Raw genomic sequence first — 19,675 nt, 5'->3', positions numbered from 1 at the left:
AGAGGCGCGAGAAATTTATTGCGATCCTTCAAGATCTCAAAAAATTTCTGTTGTGGGAACGTAATAAGATGGTCAATTTCTTTCAAATGGGAAACACGCCAGTGACTTGGGGCATGCAGTCTATCATGGCTACCCAAAATTCTAACCACAATTATTACCAATCACTAAGTAGCCAAATTCTAACTACCGTAGTTGAAAATTTATTTTGAAAAAAGAGACATGGTTGCAACCATTTTTGGATTTCTCACAGAGTTTCTGGTGAGAAACCAACCACGAAACCAGAGAAACCAATTAATTCGTTTCTCACAAACAAGAAACCAGCCGGACAGCCCAGGCAGAAAGCATGGGATTTTTTTTTTAAAATTTTTTTTTTTTGGTTTTGTTTTAAACAAGGTTACAAAGGGTAAATATTAAATCTTATTTCTCTGGCCTCTCACTTATAAAAAGAAAAAACTTGAGCATTTATTTGAGTAGAAGTAATTAGGTTGCATGCATATATGAGTTTCTTAGTATCAATGGAAGGGTGTTTGGTTTTGGTTGTTTTACTGCAATCCCTTTCCATGGGAGCTCAGGCTGTGGCATCCAATAGTAGCTCTGCTGATGAGGCTGCTCTATTGGCATTGAAAGGAGCAATCACATCCGACCCCTTTCTCATCTTGTCCAAAAACTGGTCTCTCCAAACTCCACACTGTGATTGGATTGGCGTTACTTGCAACGCTAAGCACCAAAGAGTGACCCAATTGAATCTCTTCAATATGGGTCTCAACGGCACCATTCCTGAGGCGATTGGTGGCCTCTCATTCCTTTCAACTTTCAACATCAGCAGAAATAGTTTCCATGGCCATGTCCCAGACAGCATTGGATTCTTGACCAAACTCCAGACTTTGGATATGTCCTACAACCATCTCTCTGGAAAGATTCCTGCAACTTTGTACAACGTTTCTTCCTTGCTTTTAATAGACTTGGCATACAATCATCTCTCAGGGACGCTCCCAGGGGGCATTTGTGATAACTTCAGGCTGCTACAAGGCTTGCATCTTTCAGCCAATCGATTGAGTGGTCAGATTCCATCAAGTCTACCCAAATGTACGGAACTAAGAGTTTTGAATTTAGGAAAGAATGAATTTCATGAAGCATACCACTTCAAATTGGCAACTTTTCCAAGCTTGAGGGGTTAAAACTATATGTTAACAATTTGACAGGTGAGGTTTTTAATTTGTTTTTGGTCTAATTTTAGTGACATATATGCATGCATGGCTACCAATTTACATAATAATGCTCCGTAATATATAGTAGAATAATGTAATATGTCCATCCTTTTAATACATGCATGCAGGAGATTTGCCTTGGACAATCTTCAATATTTCATCTTTAATAAAGCTTAACCTTCAGATGAATGAACTCTCTGGAATTCTTCCAAATGACCCTTGTTATCTCCTTCCACAATTGGAGATTCTGGCTATTGGCGCAAACAATATGCATGGAGAAATCCCTCAAGCTCTATCCACTTGCAGGAAACTTCAAGTACTTACCATGTCTAAAAATGAACTCTCTGGAAGATTACCTAGCGACATCAGTAACATGTCATCTCTTCAGGAACTTTATCTTGCAGGAATGAATTTGACAGGTAAATTCAGAAACTTTCATGAAATTGTGATTTATATATATATATATAGGGAGTTTTATAAAATAGTGAGGTCAGGGGCAGTGGCCCTACGGCCTCCAGTAGAAATTTTGGAAGGAATGGTGGGTCAGAGTGATGCACTGGAGCGCTGAAACATCCTAACTTAAATGAGTGGCTAATGAGAATGGTTGGATCAAGGGAAATTACGAGGTAAACTACTGATAAATGTTATTTTTAAATAGTATGCACTAAATGAATGATCAAAAAATAAAATTAAAAATAAACCTTTTATATTAGTGATATATCTTATAAGTTGGGCCATGACCTACTGTATATATAATGCTTGTTGGGTGGGTGGACCTCTCCAATCACTCTCAGCTCGCAAATGCACCTTCAGTTTGGTGGGTTAGAATAAGTTTGATGATTATTATAAAAATTACACTTAAAATAATATTAATAATGCATGTAACAGCATATCTGATTATGTTTATAAAAAAAAATATATATCTAATTATGAATAAAAATTTAGCTCCTAATTTTTACATAACTTATAGGATACTTGCCAAAAGAGATTGGAAAATTGTCAAATCTTCGAGAGCTTATACTTTTTAGAAACCGCTTGACGGGTACAATACCCCCTTCAATTGGCAATATATCGACTTTGGAGGATTTTTTTGTTAGTGAAAACAATTTGGATGGTAATATTCCTCCAGAGCTAGGAAGGCTATCAAGTCTTAAAGGATTATCACTTAGTTCAAATAATTTTAGTGGTGAAGTACCATCCACCATTTTCAACATCTCCGGATTACAAACGATTGAGTTGTCAACAAATAAGCTTGTTGGCAATCTTGAAGCAGGCCTAAGACACTGGATTTCCCCAAGTCTTGAAGAACTTCGTCTCAGCGAGAACAAATTCAGTGGAACCATTCCTAGCACTATATCAAATGCCTCCCAACTCATAGTGCTTGATATTGGGCATAACATGTTCAGTGGCCATGTACCTTTGGTGGTTGAAAATCTACAACTTCTTCAATATTTTATCTTAGAAGAAAACCATATCACAAATGACCCATCGACCAATGAACTGAGCCTACTTACTTCATTGTCGAAATGCAAGAATTTGAAAATGGTTGTTTTGGCTGACAATCCATTCAGCACAGTTCTTCCCAACTCGTTAGATGTTGGCAATAAGTCGTCGTCATTGAAAATCTTGTATGCAGATAATTGTCATTTTAAAGGCAGCATACCTAGTGGAATCAGCAACTTATTCAACAACTTGATTTCTTTGGACTTGTCCCTAAACAACCTCTCAGGTTCGCTTCCTGGAACATTGGGTGAGGTTACAGGCTTTATTCATACGTAATAATAAAATTGAGGGATCAATACCAAACACCTTATGTTATCTGAAGGACTTGTATGATTTGTCTCTTGAAGACAATAAGCTCTCAGGGAACATACCAAGCTGTTTCGGAAATATATCTTCTTTGAGATATATATATTTAGGCTCCAATTTATTTACATCTACTGTACCGCTTGGCTTCTGGAATAACAAGGATGTCTTGGAGCTGGACTTGTCGTCCAATTTTCTTAGTGGTTCTCTGTCTCCTGAAATTGGAAGTATGCATAACATGGACCAGTTATATCTGTCAGGTAACCAATTTTCTGGAGAAATTCCTTCCACCATTGGGCAACTTCAGAATTTGCTTATTCTATCTCTATCATCAAATAGGCTTCAAGGTCCTATTCCTCAGTCATTTGATAGTCTCATAAGCTTGCAAGCATTAGATTTATCTAATAATAGCCTCTCTGGTGGTATTCCAAAGTCGATGGAGAAGCTCAAATATCTAGTGTATCTGAATCTGTCTTTCAATTCCAAATGGTGGACCTTTTGCAAATCTTAGCATGGAATCATTCATGGGTAACGAGGAACTATGTGGAGCATCTCGATTCCATGTCATGGAATGCAAAGAAGGTAAAGGAAAACCGAGAAACATCGCCATATTTCTCAAGTATGTTTTGCCATCTCTTGTATCTGTGGTGTTTGTTGCTATTCTACTGGTTTGGCTGCTTACATTCTGGAAGAGAAACAAACAAAGGAAACCTCGGGCTGAAGATACACTTGATGTTGAACTCAAGAGGATTTCATACTATGAAATTCTTGGTGCTACAGAAGACTTTGATGAGAGCAACTTGATAGGCAGGGGGAGTTTTAGCTCAGTATTCAAGGGAACTTTTGCTGCTGGGCTGGTTGCTGCTATAAAGGTCTTCAATTTGGATGTGCAAGATTCAATCAGAAGCTTTGAAGTAGAGTGTCAAGTGCTAAGGAATGTCCGGCACAGAAATCTTGTCAAAGTAATAACCAGCTGTTCCAACCTTGACTTCAAAGCTCTGATTTTAGAGTATATGCCCAATGGGAGCTTACACAAATGGCTTTATTCACATAATTATTTCCTAGATATCTATCAGAGGCTAGGAATAATGATGGATATTGCGAATGCACTCGAGTATATGCATCATGGCCATTCTTTTCCAGTGGTTCATTGTGATTTGAAGCCTGGCAACATTCTTTTAGATGAAAACATGGTTGCACATGTTGGTGACGTTGGTATAGCTAAGCTACTGGACAAAGATAAGACCACTAAGCAGACAAAAATCATGGGCACAGTTGGATACATGGCTCCAGGTGAACTCACTCTCTAATTTAATTTTTAGTTTGAAGTTTAGGCTATATGGAAGTAATTGTTCACATTTTTTGCACAATTGTAGAGTATGGTTCTGCAGGAATTATATCAAGCATGGGAGATGTATACAGTTTTGGGATTCTACTAATGGAAGTATTCACGAGAAAGAAGCCCACAGATGAGATGTTCCAAGGAGACTTCACCATGAGGAGATGGGTGTCTGAGTCATTACCTGATGCAATAATGCAGATTGTTGATTCCAATTTACTGACAGGAGAAGAAGGTGGAGGGCAAGAAATAGAGGAGTGCTTCTTGATGGTGATGGGATTAGCCGTAGAATGCACAGCTGATTTTCCAGAGGAGAGGATGAGCATAGAAGATGTTGCAGTAAGACTTAAGCATACACTGCACAAGTTCACCCAAAATACATCTTGATCGAGGTTCAATTCGGCAGTAAACTAGTTTGCTTTCTTCAAAACGGTGCTCAATATTCGGATTGCTTTTATTGATTTCTAATCAGGTTTAAACTGCTGCATATTTTATTCTATTTTGATCATTATAAGTTTATAGTAATTTCTGTGGTGTGCACTGAAAGCTAATTACTAAGCAGAAACTCTTTCATACTGCAGTCTGCAGCCTGCAGGTGTGCAAATTAGTGTTTCGAAGGCACTCTCACTTTCTTAGAGCAAGTTAATGTTTTTATAAATGATTTTGCAAGTAATCAGTTTATAGGGTTAATTTATCAAACATCTTTTTATTTTTAATTATCTCAATTAGTTATTAGTTTTTGAAGGTAAACGCAACTATTCCATTAATTCATAACATAAAATGTAAATATAAAATATAGGTAAATCATGGACATAAGGTATACCTAGCACAACATTTTTTATTTTATTATATAACTATTGAATTACAATAAATCACGTTATAATTAGGAATAACAAAACTATGCCAGAGACTAATATGACAATGTAGACCAGACCGATTTAGGTCAATATGGCTTTACCGGCAAATTATTGTGTGGACTATAGCTGTGTGGACCATTAATGCAATATACATTTTTAATATATTAAAAGTATATTATTTGTGCATTAAATGTACATTATTTGATAATATATATTAAAAAAATAATGTACTTTTAATATATTAAAAATATACTTTTTATTTATGGTTTACACAAATGAGTGGACCATAGTCCACGGAATAATGATTGGCTTCAGCCCACATGGGCTAGCCCAGACATATTTCACGTATTACGGCTGGGCTAGCACAACACAATCATGTACACAATGCGGTGCCAGGACAACCTCCATGTAATGTGGGTTTAGCCTGCAAATTATATTGTGGACCATGATCATAGCTGATGCTGTAGTTGTGTTGAACGGATACTACAGTTGTGTTGAAATGATATTGCAGTTGTGTTGAAAGGAAACTGCAGTTACACGGAACAGAGGTCGTTCATCCGTTCAACACAACTGCAGTATCCGTTCAACACAACTGCAGTTCCAGATGGATGACACGGCATCTGTTCCGCGCAACTGCAGTTCCTTTTCAACATAACTGCAGTATCCTTTCAACACAACTGTAGACCTGTAGTATCAGTTCAACACAACTGTAGTATCAACACGGTATAACGATTGGTTTAACCAGCTTGGCCCAAACCCACATTAGTTTTATCTATCTGTATTAGTCACTTTCTAACATGTCATTTTTTTATTGGATATGATGCTTTTTTATTAACTCAGGATAGAGCTAATCAATCAACTAGTAATTCATGAAAATAAATAATTTTTATTTTTTTTATTTGAATGTTACTAATAGAGAGTGGTAATTATAAGAGTGGAATAATTGTTTATTATAATTTTGTCTAATCCATTTAATCAAACTTATCTCAAATTATTTACAATTTTATATTTAATTTTTTTTTTAAGAAAGGAATTAAGCCTTACATTTGCTTAAGGATATTTTCCATTTCTTCTGCTGGCGAATAATGTTCATAATATTTGTTTAAGTCAACCATACCATTTTATTTTCTTAAATTGGAATTTTCAGGTAAACTTTCGTATATTATATGTATGGGAAGTTTCGAGTAATGTCTCTAGTAAAAAATGTAAATATATTTATCCTCTCTATTTTAAGAAATCAAATATTAAGATCTTATCTCAATTCCTTAATTGGACTAGTCCTGTGTGAATGAAAATTAGTTTAAAATTGATACAGTCTTAAATATATCTCCTATAGTTATAACATACTTAGAACACTTCATGAGCCAATAAAAGAAATACACTATATCAATTTTAAAAAGTATAACATTTTCTAATAATGTTCTGGGTTGACGACCCTAACTATAAAATATAACTTTATACTCCCGGACACCATACTCAAACTAATCAAGATGTCATCATCTTAATTAGATTTATCATTTATCATTTCCTCAACAGTCTTGACCTGTTAATGCACATTTCAATGGGACGCATTCCAGAAGATGTGGACCCCACACGGGGAGAGTTGTGGTCATTTGACCGTGGATTGCCCATTGTTGACGCATTTGACGGTCCAGATCAACGCCCGTTTCCGGTCAAATAAAAAATAAACCCCCCGCGGTAGTTACCTGCTCCAAGGGCAGAACCTAGGAAGTCTCAACTGTCAGGCGCCAACTCGGCAACTCCTTCAAAGTTCTAAAATTCTAATTCGCATTTTATTTTTCTGTTCTCTTAATCTTTTTAAGTCTTCATCGTCTCCACCAAAAGTCCAGTAGAACAAGCGTTCTTGGTTGTGTTCTGGCTTCCCTTTGAGCACTCTGAAAAGGCAAAGAATAAACAAATTGATCATCTGTTGAAGCCCTATCTTCACATTCTCACTTTTTGCTTTCTTCACTGTGTATTTAATTATTCTCAGAATTCGACAATCTTTGTTCTGAGAATCCAATACTCTGCACAAAGGCTTGGTGGGACATCATGAGGAATTTCCTTCATATGTTTCAGGTTTATGTCTCCCTTGTTTCATTGTTCCTATCTTCAATTCACTGCTGTTCTTTTATATGATCTTTTGCTCTTATGGTGAAATACTTGACTTTTAGCAACCAATTAAGATTACTACATGATTTGCTTCAATTCCTAGTATCTGAGTTTCCAATTGTTATACCATGGACTAGGTTGTGTATCCTATTCAAAACGACAATCAGATTATGTGTCAGCAGTTACCATACTATGTACTCAGTTAATAAATTCTGTACCTACAGTTATGATATTCATTCAATTTATTTATAAATGCTAATCTGTTATATGTTAACTGGAAGCATATAATCTGAATGTCATTTTGGGCCGTGGACCTGGGTCCATGGTATAATTTTCCCTCAGCTTCTGGGTAGTGTCTAAATTTTGTGGTTTTCAATTGCTTGAAGCCTCTGAATCTTGACTTTATATTACATCTTACTTATGTTTGGAACAAGAAACATTAAACTGTGTTGTTTTGATTTGGGATGAGCAGCGCAATCCGAATGAGGTTGAGCTTGGATGCCAACATACTTTGAAGTCCCATGGAACGACGGTTGCAAAGCATCACAGACACGATTGGCTCATACTGCTTCTTCTTGTGGTTTTAGATGTCATACTTAATGTCATAAGCCCATTTTATCGGTTTGTTGGTAAGGACATGATGACTGATCTTAAGTATCCGTTCAAGGATAACACAGTCCCAATCTGGTCTGTTCCTGTGAGTATATTATGCATTAATCTTTGCAATATTTATTTCGTTCATAGAGGGCGAAATGGCTAACGTAATCTTGTTGATGAACAGCTATATGCAGGCGTGTTGCCAATTATCATCTTCGTTCTCTTCTATCTTCGAAGGAGAGATGTCTATGATCTGCACCACAGCGTACTCGGTAATTTCTGCACCTCTGCTGCATATTTATATTCTTTGTTTTCACGTTAATCTGATAGTTAGACTGTACATTTATATTTTATATATTATATTCTCAACCGGAATTGTGTAAATCTGGTACTTATTGTTGGTGAAAGGTAATTTCTTGCAGGGATTCTGTTTGCCTTGCTAATAACGGCTGTAATCACTGATTCAATCAAGGATGCTGTTGGCCGGCCTAGACCCGACTTTTTCTGGCGATGTTTTCCAGATGGGAAAGACGAAGGGGTAAGGACTCAGAAATGCTATTGAATATTTGAATCAGCTGTCATCTATGCAGCTTAAATTAAGTTATTGTATTGTATTTCTTGGCCATATTTTCAGAACTATGATGCACTGGGAGATGTGATCTGTCATGGTAAAGCGAGTGATATAAAGGAAGGACATAAGAGTTTCCCAAGTGGCCACACTTCATGTAAGTCGTGCACCTGAAAAGTTTAAGCTGATAGCGAGACTACATATATATGTTATACGTGAACAATGAGATAAGTTTGGTTGTATTGCAGGGTCATTTGCGGGGCTAGGATTTCTGTCGCTGTATTTGGCGGGCAAAATAAAAGCGTTTGACAGGAAAGGGCATGTAGCAAAGCTATGCCTCATTTTTCTTCCGCTTCTCGTGGCAGCTCTTGTTGGCATTTCTCGTGTCGATGACTACTGGCATCATTGGACAGACGTGTTTACTGGTGGTATCATAGGTTCGTTTCTCAACGCACAATCTCACTATCAGTTTAATTTAACTGTGTAGTTAAGACAAAACACATCATTCAATTCACGGCATCAGAGATGCAAAAAAGACTTGTCGTTCTTAACATCTACATTGTGCCTTTCAGGTCTTGTGGTGTCAACATTCTGCTATCTGCAATTCTTTCCTGCTCCATATCACACTGAAGGTATTTAGTAGGATCTTCATTTCATATTTTACTTTTGAGATTTCAATATTTCATGTAATTGTTGATATGATGATTTGTTTTCTGGCAAATAGGATGGGGTCCATATGCTTACTTCCGAGCAACAGAAGAGCTCAACCGTGCCCCGCAACGAATCAGCCCTGTTAATGGAATGTATACAGAACAATCCTCAGAGATGCAAACTGGGAATCGCCCATCTAGGCTGAGTAGTAATCGGAATGAAGATGTTGAGCTTGGTGGAATCAGAATGTGAATAACCAACTTTGTTCATTACTAGACTTGGCCTGTTCACCTAATACAATCACAATTTTCTATAATAGTTTTAGTTTCTTAATTCTGATTTGGTTTGAATCACCCTGATTTATCCTTCAAGTGTCTCTACTATCCTATTAGGCCGTGGTGTGGGCTCTTAGGTAAGAGAATTTCACCTTTTGGGACAAAATTTTCAATTTTTTTTGTACTATTTTTTTAGGCTAGTCATGTGTTTTTAGGAACTTCCTTCCTATCTTCTTCTTCTTGTTCTTTTTTTTTTTTCGGCTAAATAACTATTGACTTAGCCTCTCTCTCTTTCTATATATATATATATAGATGGAGAGAGGGGCTAAGTCAACAGACAACAGCAATATATATACATACATTATTTTGTTCACCATCAATAAAATATACTTTATTTCTTTAGTTGTTATTCTCCTACACTATTTTTTATATGATATTTCCTATCCAACTTTCAACGATTCTTACTGGAGCCCATATATTAATGAATAGCATAGCTCAACACCTTGTTTCTATGGGAAATATTTTAATTGAAAAGTCCAAATGCAAGTATTTTTTAAATTATAATAAATTATTGGAAATGGTGAAAAAATGGAAAATCTGAGACAAAGTTTATGCATAAAAGATTATAGGAGCAAATAAATCAAAGGGTCTAGTTCGACTATGGACATGGTAGAGGAAGGTACAAAAAAATTAATCTTAATTTTGACATAGTTTTGACATCTTTTGGATATTAAAACTTTCAAAGGGTGATTAACTTTTGTTGAAGAAGGGTCTAGACTATAGACATGGTAGAGGAAGATACAAAAAATTAATCTTAGTTTTGACATCTTTTGGATATTAAAACTTTCAAAAAGTGATTAACTTTTGTTGAAGAAACCATTTATGTTTTTATTTTGAAGGGAAGAAGCAATTCAAGTACAAATGAAATGTGGATATCAAAGAAGGTTCTAAAATATGTATTACTTATGTTCTTGAAAACGTGTTAAAGTTAAAAATAAAAGTAAAATACCGACACCAAACAAGTGTCATGAGAATGGAAGAAACAAGCACTACATTGACGTATACTATTAGTTTTTGAGCAATTTGAAAAGAAAATAAATGAGCTAGCAAGTTTAAATATCAAGTATATCAAGTAGATAACCTTCACGAAACCTTTGAAATATGAGACTTTCTCAAAGTTACCAAATGATTGTGGTGATTTTATTTTTTTTTAGATCATAAAGGGGAATGTTAGTTTACTAATTCTAGGTTTTCAAATTTCTGTCTTATTCTTTAGGTAGTTAGCATGGTAGTTAGCATGTCTTTGTAATCTTCAGTCATTATACCGGTCAGGTAGATACCGTGGACCATGGTCAGGTAGTGGTCACTGATACTACAAGTCATCTGACCACATATAGTGCCTGTGGACGAGTCGGTATACCGTGACCACATATAGTGCCTGTGGACGAGTCGGTATACCGTGACCACATAGTGCTTGTGGACGAGTCGGTATATCGTGGACCGTGGTCACTGATACTACAGGTCATCTGACCACATATAGTGCCTGACCACATATAGTGCCTGTGGACGAGTCGGTATACCGTGACCACATATAGTGCCTGTGGACGAGTCGGTATACCGTGGACCGTGGTCACTGATACTACAGGTCATCTGACCACATATAGTGCCTGTATCGAAATGTATACAATGAAAAGATACAATGAAAAGATACTAGGGTTATAGTGCCTGTATCGAAATGTATACAATGAAAGATACTAGGGTTAGTGTGAGAAGTTTGATTTTTTGGAAGATGTTCCACTTGCCATTTATTTTCTCTAAGATGGGCACATTGATTACAATGTTGCTATTTATTTTCAATGAATTTGTGTTCATGATGAAAGATACTAACTTTAGCAACGAGTAATGCGCTTATATATATGCTCTGATCCTAACTCTGATATGCTCTAATCTACTGTCCATCTACTGTCAGATGTGCGTCATAAAAAACAAATGAGTTTAGTCGTATGGTTTAAAGTTTTAAGGTTTTATAGTTTTTTTAGGAACAAAGATCCTTGTGCGTCATAAAAAACAAATGAGTTTAGTAGTATAGTATGGTTTAAAGTTTTAAGGTTTTATAATTTTTTTTAGGAACAAAGATCCTTTTTCTTTAATGCAATCAGTAAAACACATCAATAGTCCTACCTATCAATAGTCCTACCTGTATACCTGCATTCTAAGAAAATGGCCTCTTCACTTTCACAATTATCTCTCTTACTGCAACATAAGTTTAAAGATGCACCTAATAACCTATTTTGATTGCTCAGAAGATGTCAAGTTACACTCGGACTTCATATGAACTTTACAGCAACTTCTTAACATCTTCATTGCAGTTTCATCCAGCCCACCACGGTTTTAGGCCACTGATCATCACTTGAAAATGTTGACTCTTTGGACATTGATAGTGCAATCTGCCTTAATTCAGGAAAGTCAAATTCTATCGACTTGCCCACAACTATACTCATCTTCTGATTACACAAAGGAAAAGGCGGTCTTCTGCCAAACATATAATTTTCAGGCATAACCTTTTCAAAGCCATGATAAATAATTGGTAGAACTATCGGAGTTACAGGAGCACGGGCAATGAGACTGGCAGTTCCCCACTTTAGACGTGGGTGCATCTTCTTGACATACCTTTCCTTCTGGGAATGTATGCAACCAGGCTCCATCACTCAATGAACTTCATTCATATGCTCTTGATAGATTCCACCTCCTCTTTTAATAGGTATGCATTTTCCAAGGCGGAAAAAATATGACAGCACCGAGTTTTTAAAGCATATATCCTCTGCTGCCAATACCCATCTCGCCAGTTTTGCATCACAAGTCGGAAAACCTTTGAATCCCCACATTACAGGATCATCCAAAGTGGACATGTGATTGCTGACGGTGATGAGAGGGCTGCCGGGAGGACGAGAGCGGACGAGGCGGAGGAGGGTGTCGGCGTTGTGGACAGTTGTGGTGTTTATCAGATTGGCCACGGCCTTGGAAAAGCAGCCCACGGCGGCGATTACCATCTTTCTTGGAACGCCGCCAAGGTGGTTTGGTCTCGCCGCCCACTCTATCGTCCTCCCCATTTCGGTACCCTCCGGCCTCCGCCTCCAGTCCTCCTGCTTCAGCAGTATTCGCTTAGTCAGATTACTATGGCTTTTGAGTTTTTTTTTATAGAATTTTTCCTTCAGAGGTGAATCAGAGCCAAAAACCAAAAATATTTGCATAGATTTTATAGTTTAGGGTTTAAGGTTTAGGTTTAGGGTTTAGGTTGCCCAATATATAAAGACTAATAATTATAAGAAGGAAAAAAATGGTAATTTATCATAGAATTACAATTCTACCAAGTGTAGAATTACAATTCCTAAGGGCACTAAGAATTGCAATTTCATGATTGGAGGGAATTGTAATTCTGTGGAATTGTAATTCCTTTCAAATTAGAATTGTAATTTCATGGAGTTTGGTAGGAATGGAATTACAATTCCATCCTACCAAACACCCCATAAATCAGTCTCGTAAAATTAATCCAGTTATTTTCAATCGTTATATCGTGGACCATAGTCACAAAACAACGTTGTTTCAATAAGTGGGAGAAACGGCTCCGCAACTGATAATACAGTTTATCTCAAATGATACTGCCTCACATTTTTTTTATTTCAAAAAAAAATAACAATTTCACATATTTGAGTGTATAATGTCAAATGAAACTGCAGTTATATAAAAAAGAACTGCAGTTGTATTGAACTGATACTGCAGTTGCGCAGACCGGAGGCCTTTTCATGTGTCTGTTTTCATTAATCAAAACGACGTCATTTTGATACGCGGTCCACAATCCATTGTGGGTCACAGTCCACGGTAAAATTTGCGAGATATTCTGGCAGTACAACCAGTACTTCCCTCGAGTCAAGCGACGCGTTTCCACTCGTCTCGAATGACAGATGCCTGGCCCAAATGCCAAGTCCGACCACATGAGTTGAAGTTGGTCAAAAATTTGTGACAATAGACATTGATTTTATGATCTAAGATTATTGTTGCCAATCACCTTCAAATGTTAGAAAATTTGTCGCTAAGGGTCGCTATGACAGAAATTAGTTGATTCTTGACCTACACTAGTACATAGAATATATATATATATATATATATATATATGTGTGTGTGTGTGTGTGTTTAAATATGACCGTGCCTTTCCGTGCGGTCGGTGCGGTTCACACCATTCAATGTTAGAAAATGAATCACTTAATGTTAGAAAACGCACCACAATGAAAATAAACAAAAACACCAAAAAACACACCACACCCAAAATAATGTACCATAACTCTCATGTCCCTAATGGTGCATTTGCTAACACTGTGTGGTATATATTTGCATACTTAGTGTGTGTTTTGGTGATGCGTACCTAATGATGCATATTTGTATGGTGCATTTTGTAACATTTAGTGATGTATATTGGTATATATAATGGTGCAGCTGCACTGACCGTACGTTAAGGGGTGGTTATGACCCTTTTTCTATATATATATATATATATATATATATATATATATATATATATATATATATATATATATAGTTTTTCTTTTTGTTTTTTTAGTAGTAAAAATTAAAGGATGACATGGCTTGAAACCTATTGCATGCCAAACACACATGTATGTCGACTATTTACAGATTCTATGTTATCTTCAAATCATCACTTTAATATAATACTAGCCAAGATACGCGTGTTGCGCGTAATGCAAGGCCCAACGTAAACTCATTTATGTAAGTTGCGCGTAATGCAAGGCCCAACGTAAACTCATTTATGTAAGTTTAACGTAATGCAAGGCCCAACGTAAACTCATTTATGTAAGTTTAACATTAAATGTTTATTTGAACTTATTCATGAAAAAAAAAGATTGTAATATTGACATCATGACCATAATAGAGTAATAGATTGGGATGAGTAAGTGTAAAATAATATTAATATGTTTCAATTTTATTTTTAATTACTTGCAACATTTACAGACGATATTGTCACATATAATTAGCTTTGCATAAAAGCATGTTCGTTCAAGTATATTGCGTTTGTACAAAAGGAAACTCTGTTTATCATTCCATTTCATCTGGCAGAGTCAATTGGCAGTATGCAAAGGGGAAAACCCAATATATTTTAAAAAACAAAATAAAACACAAATAAAATGACAAATGATGAAACAATTACTACCCAAAAGTATATATTTATTTAAATTTTTTATTTTTACAAAAGAAAATTAAGAACGGGAAAAGCTTTAATTATCAATGAAATCGAGAATACAATAATGATCTTGTGAAACTTAAGGTGGTTCATCTATCACTTCTGATTTGACGCCATGAAGTTTCCATGAATTGTCATATTTAGCAGCGTGTGCAATATCCATCAAATGTTGATATCTTCTTTTCTTTCTTGAAGATTCCCTAATTACTTGAGTCTCTGCACGTAACTCAATGTTTGGGTCCTTTAACATTCGTTCCTTTTCCTTTTGAAGCTCAATAACTTTCTCTTTGTTGACAGCATATGTTTTGTCTTTGCTGAGATATTGTAAGTTCTCAAGAAGGTTGTCCATGCTTTGCAATTTCCGGTATGGCCATCGTTTAATTCCCAATTTTGTACACATTCTCTTCAACTTATCTTCACTTACATTGAGCTCCCTTGCTGCTTGGGCTGCGGGTAAGTGGAAGAATTTTGAAATAGTATTTAAACCCCAGTGTTTAGAGGTTCTCTTGTCAAATACAATGATTTCAGTTGAGTTGGATAATTCAGGTACAACTGGAGGCGCCTCAAGTGAAACATCGTTCTGGCCACATAGCATGTCATTCACAAGACCCCAGTCGAAATCTAATTGTTCGGCGGAGCAACAACTTTGTTGAATTTGGTGTAAAGTTTTACCTGTTGGAGATGAAGTTGGATTATTGAAGTGATAATCCAAGGGGTGGTTTTCAGCATGATTAAAAAAAGGACGGTAATCTTGTTCAGGAGAAGAAATAGGAATTTCTTTATCATCCTCATCCTCTAACTTCAAGAGTTTTATTCGAGGCCATCGGGAAATTCCTAATATCCTGCACCTATTCTTTAATGTTGTGACACCAACCTTTAATTGTACCGCTGCTTCACTAATCGGAAGATGGAAATAACTTGAGATCATTTCCTTAGTGATCGTTCTTGAATCACACAAGGTTTTCTTCACCGGAGTGTTTTTTTTTCCTCGACTGCAACCTCTTCCAAAGGTTTAGGTAAAATAGGTGGAACAACTTGGGCGACCGGCTCAGCGTCAATAACTTGTTCACCTTCAACAGATGGTTCTAGTAGTGTGTATAACTCATTCTCAATCTGCAAAAGAGAAGGTAGATTTAGTTCATTCCAAAAGGAAGTATCTTCAAAGTCAGAACAAGAAAGCGAATGAGAATGAGATGAGGATGAAACATAATTTGCCATTTGATTGGAAATGTTAAAGTATAAAGAAATAAAACAATTAAGGTGAAAGGGAAGGTTAATTGACGGCTGTAAGGAAATGATCAAACATAATTTTCTTATAAGAAAAACCAAGTGCTGCTTTCAAAGGAGCAAAGGACATGTCGGACTGACAAATTAATGGAAAAAAAGTTTAATCACACACATTTCAGAATAAATTTAAAAAAAAAACGTCAAAAGGTAAACAGGGAATTGTTTTTTTTGGTTTATTTGATCCTGTCTGGTTTTAGAGACCGCGTTTTAAAAGTTCTTTGGCATCCCAATTTGTGTTTTTTGGGGTATATTTAGGACTTTAGTTTTACCTTTTAAACACAGTATGAAAAGACGGTATACTGTTTTTTTTTTTGACAATTGATTTTGTAAGTACGTGGATATCTGCTAAACTCCAAAACAATATGCTGATTTCAGAGGACTAAAGGACATGTAAAAAAAAGTTTTAATTTAAAAAAGTTTAATGTAATAACGGCCAAATAGGCCACTGAAAGAGGAAGATTTGCGGCAGTTCCTTTTTTTTTCTTAAATTTAATTTTAATTAATTATTTTATTTAAAATTATTTTAAAATATTATTTTTAAAGGTGATAACAGGAAGATCAAGTCAAACAAGATACTTTGGGTTAATTTGCATACATTTGTGTAGTTCAGGGACCCAAGTGCATTGTTTTTGACTTCAATAGCCTAATTGCAATTTCGTTTGAAGTTCGGTGACCTATTTGACCCTAATTCCAAGTTTAATTACACGCATTTCAAAACAAATAAAAAAAATAATACAAAAAAAATGTCAAAAGGTTAACCTGACTTTTTTTTTTGTTTGCTTTATTTTTTCTAGTCTAGATTCTGTTTACGTTTTTGGTGTAAATTTAGGCCTATAGTTTTATATTCTAAATGCAGCATGAAAAGATGTTATATTGTTTTGGTTTTCCACTTCTTTTTTTTTTTGTTAGTACGTGGTTATCCTCTGAAATCCGAGACAACCTCAGTGTACAAGGTTAATATTAGCTGCATTGTTTGCATCTTTAAGAACTGTCAAATTTTTTCATCATATTACAGGGATTGTTGCCTTGCTCTCCCCAACATTATCTATTTTTTTCATCTTTCTTCATTGATTTTATTTCTCATTCTTATAATATTTCATGTCAAATGGCGAATCATGCTTCGTCCTCTTCTCATTCTCAATTCATTTATTGTAATGATTTTGATGATGCGTCATTATTAGGCGAGCTAAATCTAGCTCCCCTTTATGATTTCGAGAATGATCTGTTAGGACCGATTGAACCACCAATTGGAAATAAACCACTTTATGAAGTAGGAATTGCAAATGAAATTGATCCGTTTGTTGACGTTGAACCCACCACTACACATGAGCGTGTTGATGATGGTGAATCTGCAGATATGATGCCTGAAAAGAATGATAAGAAAAGATGGGTCAAGAGGACGTTTTGTGATTCAAGTACGGTAACTAAGGAAATGATTTCAAGCTTTTTCCATTTACCGATAAATGAAGCAGCCGTTCAATTGAAGATGGGACTTACAGTTTTAAAGGTTCGTTGCAGGGAATTAGGAATCTCCAAATGGCCTCAAAAGAAACTCTTGAGGCTGGATGATGACGAGGTAATTCCAACTCCCGCTTCTAGCCAGGTCATCTATTCAACTTTAGAAAATACCGAGGATTATATATGGGATTACCAATACCATGACTTTACTTTACCTCTCTGGGATTTTGAGGGTGATGCACAAGTTGTTCAAGAGACATCTAATCCGGGTATAATTGCTGCAGATGAAAAGCCTACCCCCAAAGATCCATGGAGTTTTGAAATGCTTTCTAAGTTATTTCATTTACCCGTTTCTCAGGCGGCAAGAAAAATGAAAGTTGGGGATGTAAAGTTTAAACAAATCTGCAGGAAATGTGGTGTCAATCGATGGCCGTATATGAAGTTGAAAAGTATGGATCGACTAATTCAAAGCGTTCAAACCATGAGTAAGTTCAAGAAAAAATCTAACCGGGATGAGAGGGTTAAAGAGCTACAAATGGAAAAAGAGCGGATGATGAGAGACCCAAGAGTTGAGTTTAGTTTCGAAACTATAAAAATCAGAAACTCTTCTTGGAGGAAGAAAAGATATAAGTACTTGACGAAGCTTTCTTATTCTGCACATGATGCAAGTTCATCTACAGCTGTTGATGTCAAATCTGAAGGGATTAATTAAGTTCTTTAATCTGTACGCTAAGCTTGTTATCCTGTCTTTAATTTTATGAATGAAATTTTTAGCTACTCATTTTTCCATCTAATTAAATCATGTTCAAATGAATACTTGCTATGGGTGCTTATTGATTGAAATTAAAATGTTTAACAGCTTTCAATAAAAATGTTATCTTTTTAGCTTTATCATGACATGCTGACTCCAGTTGAAATTGTTAGATTCCTGGGAAGGACTATTACAAAGATGTTTTATTAATAATTATAATTAAGTAATGCATGATTTATAAGCGTCTAAGAGAAAATTTTTATAATACAACCACAATTTTAAATAGATTTAAGAGGGATAACAAAATACAAGCCATAAATAATGTACATATGCGTTAAAAAAAGTTTATCGTCTAACTTGTTTAATCGACTTTTGCCCTTTTACCTTTATCAAGACTTACTGATTTCTCTTTACTTGTAACATCTTCTAGAATGTCAGTAGCATGTTTTGATGATTCATCGAAGTCTAACCTTCTCTTTGTTGGATTGCCCACCGTAAAAGTTTCTTCCACAATGTTGGATGAACGTGCATGTGGTGTTGCTTGTTGTTCACCAGTGTCTCTTGTTATGTCCTTACAAATACATGCTACTGAATAAGTCAATGTCGATGGATGATCTTCATTTAGAGCATTTATCCTTAGACCAACAACAAAATCAATAGCATCTAACTTTTGTTGGAATATTTCACTGTCCTCAACAGTTGTTGGCATTTCAATTTCAACTAACAACATTAGCCGGTGCACATCATGATTAAAGAGAATAGCTTGCACAATTGTAGAACCATCCGATATTTCAACATTTAACTTATACCTACAACGGGCAAAGAGAGTGAAAATAAGTTTAAAGTTAACTTGTTAACATAATAGATAAGATGTATGTTCTGTTTGTATACCTCCTGACAGTGAGACCATCAGTTTGGCCACAGTATAAGCAATGGAGTTTTAATCCTTCGATGGAATTCACTGTCTTGTTGCAATAGTTGCAACCAATATAATACTCAAGCGGACCAACATTCTTCATTCTAAGCTTCCCTCTAACCCATGCAATAGGTTTCTACAGGAAAACATACGTGTGTTATAAAAACAGTTATTTTTAGAATATGGCTTGTTAATCATTATAGTATGCTATAGAGAAATTGGAAAAAATATATTACTCTATACCTGCTTTAATTCATTGTCAATTTCAGCAAAGGTGCACTTTGGTTGTTGCAATGCGTTTGAGAGTGTGAGAAAAGAGTCAAGATAAGTTTTGTCTACAATTGTTTTGTAGATAACGCTTAAGTTGTTGTCTTTCCTGTGAAATAAAAATCATATTTTTATAAATCAACATAAATATTAAGTAATACTTTGGAAGTTAGTTGGAAGAAATACCATTTATTAAGAACCGTTGCATGTTGTCCGGGTGGATTTACTTCGATAGTGGCATCATATCTCGTACTCAGTGTAATACCTATTTAAGTAGTAAAACACATGTAAAAATGTAATATGTTCGTTAATAGTATTAAATATTTATA

General features: G+C 35.6%; 4 protein-coding genes, 1 long non-coding RNA gene and 1 pseudogene across 5 annotated transcripts in view; 4 read left to right on the top strand and 2 right to left on the bottom strand.

The window, feature by feature from the left end:
• Positions 1-515: 515 nt before the first annotated feature.
• Positions 516-3,525, top strand: LOC116025496 (probable LRR receptor-like serine/threonine-protein kinase At4g36180). Its single transcript, XM_031266730.1, has 4 exons — positions 516-1,059; positions 1,337-1,627; positions 2,179-2,963; positions 3,178-3,525. Exons 1-4 carry the CDS (start codon positions 516-518, stop codon positions 3,523-3,525), a joined length of 1,968 nt encoding a protein of 655 aa, XP_031122590.1.
• Positions 3,526-3,538: 13 nt separating this feature from the next.
• LOC116025495 (probable LRR receptor-like serine/threonine-protein kinase At3g47570) lies at positions 3,539-4,815 on the top strand. Its single transcript, XM_031266729.1, has 2 exons — positions 3,539-4,307; positions 4,391-4,815. Exons 1-2 carry the CDS (start codon positions 3,539-3,541, stop codon positions 4,738-4,740), a joined length of 1,119 nt encoding a protein of 372 aa, XP_031122589.1. The 3' UTR covers positions 4,741-4,815.
• Positions 4,816-6,965: 2,150 nt separating this feature from the next.
• Positions 6,966-9,648, top strand: LOC116025717 (putative lipid phosphate phosphatase 3, chloroplastic). Its single transcript, XM_031267051.1, has 8 exons — positions 6,966-7,289; positions 7,795-8,019; positions 8,104-8,191; positions 8,342-8,457; positions 8,554-8,644; positions 8,736-8,924; positions 9,060-9,119; positions 9,212-9,648. Exons 1-8 carry the CDS (start codon positions 7,263-7,265, stop codon positions 9,388-9,390), a joined length of 975 nt encoding a protein of 324 aa, XP_031122911.1. The 5' UTR covers positions 6,966-7,262; the 3' UTR covers positions 9,391-9,648.
• Positions 9,649-11,773: 2,125 nt separating this feature from the next.
• LOC116025494 lies at positions 11,774-12,615 on the bottom strand (annotated as a pseudogene).
• Positions 12,616-14,809: 2,194 nt separating this feature from the next.
• LOC116023989 lies at positions 14,810-15,620 on the top strand. The gene is made up of 2 exons (XR_004099472.1): positions 14,810-15,120; positions 15,214-15,620. It is a non-coding gene; the product is annotated as an uncharacterized LOC116023989 (long non-coding RNA).
• A 2,904-nt stretch (positions 15,621-18,524) lies between these two features.
• Positions 18,525-19,675, bottom strand: part of LOC116025489 — a 5,836-nt gene continuing 4,685 nt past the window's right edge. The window contains exons 2-5 of the mRNA XM_031266721.1: positions 19,533-19,611; positions 19,323-19,455; positions 19,055-19,215; positions 18,525-18,972 (exon numbers count right to left, since the gene is read on the bottom strand). Of these exons, the coding sequence (XP_031122581.1) occupies positions 18,525-18,972; positions 19,055-19,215; positions 19,323-19,455; positions 19,533-19,611 (821 nt within the window). The remainder of the gene's footprint in view (positions 18,973-19,054; positions 19,216-19,322; positions 19,456-19,532; positions 19,612-19,675) is intronic.

The sequence above is a fragment of the Ipomoea triloba genome, chromosome 7 (genome assembly GCF_003576645.1).
Source record: "Ipomoea triloba cultivar NCNSP0323 chromosome 7, ASM357664v1".
NCBI classification, from domain to species: Eukaryota; Viridiplantae; Streptophyta; class Magnoliopsida; order Solanales; family Convolvulaceae; genus Ipomoea; species Ipomoea triloba.
The sequence above is the reverse complement of the archived record's forward strand: the minus strand, read 5'-3'. Positions and strand labels throughout refer to the sequence as shown.